This window comes from Mirounga leonina, unplaced genomic scaffold (genome assembly GCF_011800145.1).
Source record: "Mirounga leonina isolate KUSES-001 unplaced genomic scaffold, KU_Mleo_1.0 Mir_92, whole genome shotgun sequence".
NCBI lineage: Eukaryota > Metazoa > Chordata > Mammalia > Carnivora > Phocidae > Mirounga > Mirounga leonina.
This window is the reverse complement of record NW_023270852.1, coordinates 7786755-7793002: the sequence shown is the minus strand read 5'-3', so window position 1 is coordinate 7793002 and position 6248 is coordinate 7786755. Positions and strand designations below refer to the sequence as shown.

At 33.7% G+C, this 6248-nt stretch overlaps 1 protein-coding gene across 2 annotated transcripts in view; it reads left to right on the top strand.

Annotated features, from left to right (window-relative positions):
- Window positions 1-6248, top strand: part of IPO7 (importin 7) — a 58285-nt gene that overhangs the window by 17256 nt on the left and 34781 nt on the right. For both annotated transcript variants that reach the window (XM_034995548.1, XM_034995549.1), the window contains exons 2-4: window positions 1386-1467; window positions 5114-5267; window positions 5997-6155. In XM_034995548.1, coding sequence (XP_034851439.1) covers window positions 1386-1467; window positions 5114-5267; window positions 5997-6155 — 395 coding nt within the window. The remainder of the gene's footprint in view (window positions 1-1385; window positions 1468-5113; window positions 5268-5996; window positions 6156-6248) is intronic.

The window sequence follows — 6248 nt, the reverse complement described above, 5'->3', positions numbered from 1 at the left end:
TTTATTTATTTATTTATTTATTTATTTATTTATTTATTTATTTATTTATTTATTTTAGGTGTCATGTACCAGGAACATTTTATTTATTTATTTATTTATTTATTTATTTTAAAGATTTTATTTATTTATTTATTTGAGACAGAGAGAATGAGAGAGAGCATGAGAGGGAGGAGGGTCAGAGGGAGAAGCAGACTCCCCGCCGAGCAGGGAGCCCGACGCGGGACTCGATCCCGGGACTCCAGGATCATGACCTGAGCCGAAGGCAGTCGCCCAACCAACTGAGCCACCCAGGCACCTCCAGGAACATTTAAATAAACAATTTTTGGAGTGACAATTCCAGGTTCTAATGTAGAAACAATTTTTTATATCCAAAGGGAAATTTTTCTGTTTCTAAGAATATATGGAATATTTGGGGTGGGGGAGTGAAGAGGAAACTAAAATAAAAATTACTATTATTCATGTGAACATGTGCAGAAAAAATACTAAAACTTGGGCTGAAAGGAAGAGATGACATAGGTGGTAGTTACATTGGGGGAGAGGGAATGCAACTGTGAAAACATTAAAGAAGGAATATAACTTGAATGTAAGTTCTTTTTTTAAAACCAGAAGCAAATATGACAAATTAGGAATCATTAAGGAATCATTAACTTTTTTATACTGTTAATGAAAGTGTCCAGGGTTTGTAGTATAAACTGGAAAAAAAGAAAATGTGTGAAGAATAGCTCCTTTATAATGCCATCGCCCGAGAGATAACTGTATTAACATTTTGGGTATATTTCATTATTTTCTGTATATGCTGCATTGGAATTTCATATAAATATATTTATTAAATTATCATATGGTTTTTATCCAACTTTTATTGTATGTTCAAAGCTATTAATTTTCTATTTAAATGTAATGTGCATACAGAATAGTCATTGTAAGGGTACAGTTGATTAATTTTCACAAACTGAACACACTTTGGTAAAATAGCCATATTCAGAAATAAAACATTTATTAGCACCTTGGAAAACACTTCCCAGGCTATTAATTTTTACTGATTTAGTTTGTCTAGTCACTTAGTAGAACATCTCTGTGGAGAAATTATTACTGAATTGGGGAAATAGGTATTAAAGAGGATATTGTTCTTGAGCTGTCGGTGTAGGTTAAGAAAGCCAGTTAGGATAAATGGGAAGTGGAGCAGTATGAAGGCAAATGCAAACATCCAGGATATTTTAGGAGTTAGGTTATTATATATATATATTTTTTGTTCATTTTTGGTGAGTGATGGGCAATAAGGCTGGGACCAACTTGCGGGTGGGTAGCCTTTTGTGCCAGTCCAGTACTGGATTAAAGTACTGAGAATATTTGCAGAAATTTAAAACCTTTTTTTTGTTTGTTTGTAGGCACACAAGTCTCTGAATTTTGTTTCAACACTGCTTCAGATTACTATGTCGGAACAACTGGATTTACCTGTGAGACAGGCAGGCAAGTTACTGAATTATTTTCTTGGGTTTATGTAAATCAGTTATTTAAAAGGTTCATAGTTGAATAGCAGAGGTATGTTGGGGTGGCCCTTCAGTGATTTTCTTCCCTGAAAATCCGTTTGCCCTCATGTGTTTACTACAAACAGGTAGTGCCTTGGAATTGGTGGCAGAGTTAAAGGAATGTGGTATTTCATTGAGTTAAAAGAGAAGCTGAAAAAAGAAATTGATAGGGTTTATTAAAAGATTCTGTGTATTCCCTGTTTCCCTGCCCAGTGGATGGTTCTAAGATACAAACCCCTTTGTTTATGCAGTTGCTCCTTACAGCTTGTGCATTTACTGTTTTTAGCCATTAAAAAGTACTGCAGTAGCCCCCCCATCCATGACTGATACATTTTAAGACCCCAGACCCTCAGTGGATGCCTGAAACTGTGCATAGTACCAATGCTATATATACTACATTTTTTCCTATACATACATACTTATGATAAAATTTAATTTGTAAATTAGGCAAGTAAGAGTTTAGCCACAATAATTAATAATAAATTAGAGCAGTTATAACAATATACTGTAATAAGAGGTATGTGAGTGTGGTCTCTCTCTTAAAATATTTCACTGTACTCACCCTTGTGATGATGTGTAAAGATCAAATGCCTGTGTAATGAGATGAGGTGAGGTAAATGATATAGGCATTTTGACATGGTGCTAGACTACTATTGACCTTCTGATAATATGTCAGAAAAAAATCATCTGCTTCCTGACGGTGGGTGACCACACGGGTAACTGAAATCACAGAAAGTGAAACTGTGCATAAGGGGGGGACTACTGTATTTCTTAGTTCCAGTTTCAACAAGATATTGAGCAATTCTCAGTACCAAATGGTCTGTGAAAATGTGGTGGGTTACTTCTGATACTATCTGTTGGTCTGCAAAATAATGGAATTCACATCTTTAGTGTCCTGTAACTTAATTTATTTGCAGGTGTATTAATTTTGTTATAGGAAATACAGAGTACTAATAATTTCACCATTCTAGAAAAACCAGTTATGTTCTGGTATTATTTCTTGCTGTTCTTTTTCCCTACATCAATTTTGTTAAAATTTTTTTTGCTTCATTTAATGTATAGTAAGCTCATCCCTTTCTTTACATAGTGTTAGTCTTAAAATTTATTTCAGTGACTAAATAATTTACCATAATGTGCCATTCATATGAAGTGAACCATTTCTCAATTGTTAGCATTTAATCTTAGATTTGTTTCATTAACAGTTGTATTCACAGTACCTAAAATATTGCCTGACATACCAAACGTACTCAGTAAATAAATGAATGTGTGGAAGTTTATTATTTTTTAAAATATTGGTATATAAGTAGCACAATAGTGGAACATTTTTGGGCCCTATAAAATACAGTAATTTCACTGGACCCTGGTCAGCAGTAAATCTTTTTTTTTTATTTCTAATTAAATAGGAAAAAGTTGTTTTTATTATTTAACTGTCATTTCTCTTTTACTAATGAAGTTGGCATTTTCCCATTTGGTTATTTTGTAGATAAGAATCTTTGCCTCAGAGAGACAAATACCCCATATGATTCCATATGTGGAATTTAAAAAACAAGACAGATGAACATTGAGGAAGGGAAGGAAAAATGAGATGAAAATTGAGAGGGAGGCAAACCATAAGAGACACTGAACTCTAGGAACAAACTCAGGGTTGCTGGAGGGAGGAGCGTGGGGGGAAGGGATAATTGGGGGATGGGCATTAAGGAGAACACTTGATGTAATGAGCACTGGGTGTTACAACTGAGGAGCCACTAGATTCTACCTCTGAAGCTAATAAAAGAATCTTTGCCTTTAAATCTCAAATTTTTACTAAGATGTTGAAAGTGACATTTAGAAGAGACCTTAACATTTTGAGACTTGATTATGTGCATTAGCAAAATTAAATTGTACTAGAAAGTTTTATAGTTAGTATGTGCAAAACCAGAAGCAGCTAAACTGTGGAATTAGTCAAAAATTTTAAAATCTAATTATTACTTTAATAATTACATTCTTTTAATAATTGAATGATACTGTTTCGTGTAGGGCATATGGTGATTTCATCTGCTAGATTTGAGAGATGCATTCGGTCTTTGTAGCAGACTCCAATATCCTGGATGGAATAGGCTATGAATCATGATATACTTACAGTGCAGTTCTCACTTAGTGTTTTGTAGACCAAACAGCTTAAAATACCGAATCATAATGATACAAATAAATATATATGCCCATTCTTTTATGCATTACGATAGAAAGAAATACTCAGAGGCTCTATGCAGAATATAGGGCCATATCAAGTCTTAATTTTAATGTGTTCTGTTTTGGAGCTAAAGAATCAAAATTCTGGAAATGGTGCTAATCTAAAATATGTTACATATACTGAGTCAGTGTTTTTTACTGTAGAAGTGGTTTGTCTTAAAACTTTTGTTCAAAGGTATTTTAATGTGTAGTCAATCTTTTTTGAAATACTATAAGGTGGAGTATTATTTTAATTCCCAAGATAGAGCAAAGTAGAATATAAAAATCATAGATATATCAGTTATCCTTATTCAAATAGGTGTAATACTCCAGGTAAGAGTTTTAATTACTAGTCAGAGAAGGGCTGGTGTTTTGTAGAATTTAGTAATTGATTAATTTTGAATAATTTCCATTTCCTATACATCATACACATTTTTGATTGAGGGTTCTCTTTCTCATTGGGAAGTAGAGGACTGGATAAAAAGCATTGTTAGCAATCTAGTTCATACTGTGTTAAATAGCAGTGTTTAAGATAGCAGTGTGATAGCTAACAGAAAATAGTAATCTGTAATTTTTTAACACAGCACATTCTCCCATAAAATAACATGAATTTGAAGTGGTGTGATTGTGGTATATTAATGAAATGCTTACATTTATAGACTAAAAATTTTTATGCTGTAATTTTTCTATGATAAAAATAACAGCTTTGTGTGTCTTAATCAGTTGGGGCTCCTATAACAGAATATCATAGACTGAATGATAGAAATATATTCCTTACAATTCTGGAGGCTGAAAAGTCCAAAATCAAGGAGCAGCAGATTTGGTGTCTGATGAGGACCCACTTTCTGGTTCTTAGAACCCAACATGTTCGGAGGGGAGGAACCTCTCCAGGGTCTCTCCTATAAAGGCATTAATTACCTACGAAAGACCTCACCCCTAATACCATCAAACTGGGGGGTTTGGATTTCAATATGAATTTGAGGGGGCTACAAATACTCAGTCTGTAGTAGTGTTATTAATTATGAGAGCAGTATGGTACGTGTATGTGGTTTTGTCTTTAGAGGCTTCATTTGGAAAATTGATATGGTAAAATTAATCCAGATAGCTTTCCAACAGAAAGCAGGATAAAAAGTATAAATGTGATGTAAAAAGTCTTGATAGTTTGTTGTATAGTGTGTTTATTTGTAGAGCTTCTTAGGCTATATGTTTAATAATAACTTCAGGGGTGATTATTGTCGCTAAGAATTAGACTGTGTTTTGATTATCAACTTTGAAAATACAAGAATGTGCAGTATTTTAAATGGAGGTGTGGACACTTATAAGGGGGATTCACAGTACTTTCACAGTAAATACTCTTGTCAAATTGATCTACATTTTAGGTGTTATCTATTTGAAAAATATGATAACACAGTATTGGCCTGATCGGGAAACAGCACCAGGGGACATATCCCCTTATACTATTCCAGAAGAAGATCGACATTGTATTCGAGAAAATATTGTAGAAGCTATTATCCACTCTCCTGAGCTCATCAGGTATATGTATATTTTAAAACTTACCCATTGTTTCAGGTACATAATTTGTGGAGTTTGGGAGGAGACAGCCCAGTGGGTCTTTTCAGAACATAAAAACCTGTCATTTTTTATTTTCTTACTGTAGTTTTTATATTTATAAAAACTAAAAACTTCTAAACTTCATGTAAAATTTATGAAACAGTGTGATCAGGTGAAAGGGGGTAAAGAAAACTGTAGAATGCTGTCATATACTTTATATTATATGGTTTTGATATTTAAAAGTTCTTATTTTTATATGGTTTTGTAGAATTTTTTTTTTTTTTTAAGATTGTATTTATTTTAGATAGCAGAGAGGCAGAGGGGGAGAGAGGGACAAGCAGACTCTGCACTGAACGTGAGCCTGATGTAGGGCTTGATCTCACAACCCCGAGATTACGACCTGACCCAAAATCAATCAAGAGTCAGATGCGTAACCGACTGAGCCACCCAGGCGCCCCTGATTTTGCAGAATTTTTAATGAAAATAGCTGGGTTTTAAATGAAACTCATCAGTTGATGATAGGGATGAAAAATAAGGAAAAACAAAATCACCTACATTTGTAACATTTGTTGGGTTTCTTTTAAATCAGTAGGAATGGGTAGTTTTTTCTCAGTTAAATTTATTTTTGTCTAAGCAGCCATTTTCTTTGAATGAGCAGAATTTTATCTAGGTAGCATTTCTTCCTCCTTATTGTTTATTTTTGACTTTCAGGGTACAGCTTACTACATGCATTCACCATATCATCAAACATGATTATCCAAGCCGCTGGACTGCCATTGTGGACAAAATTGGCTTTTATCTTCAGTCTGATAACAGTGCTTGTTGGCTAGGAATTCTTCTTTGCCTTTATCAGCTTGTGAAAAATTATGAGTAAGTGTCTCTCAATTCCTACAGAGATTTGAGAAGTAGGAAAAGTTTGGAAATTATAAGGTATTTTGTTTGAACATCTAAAATTACATTTGG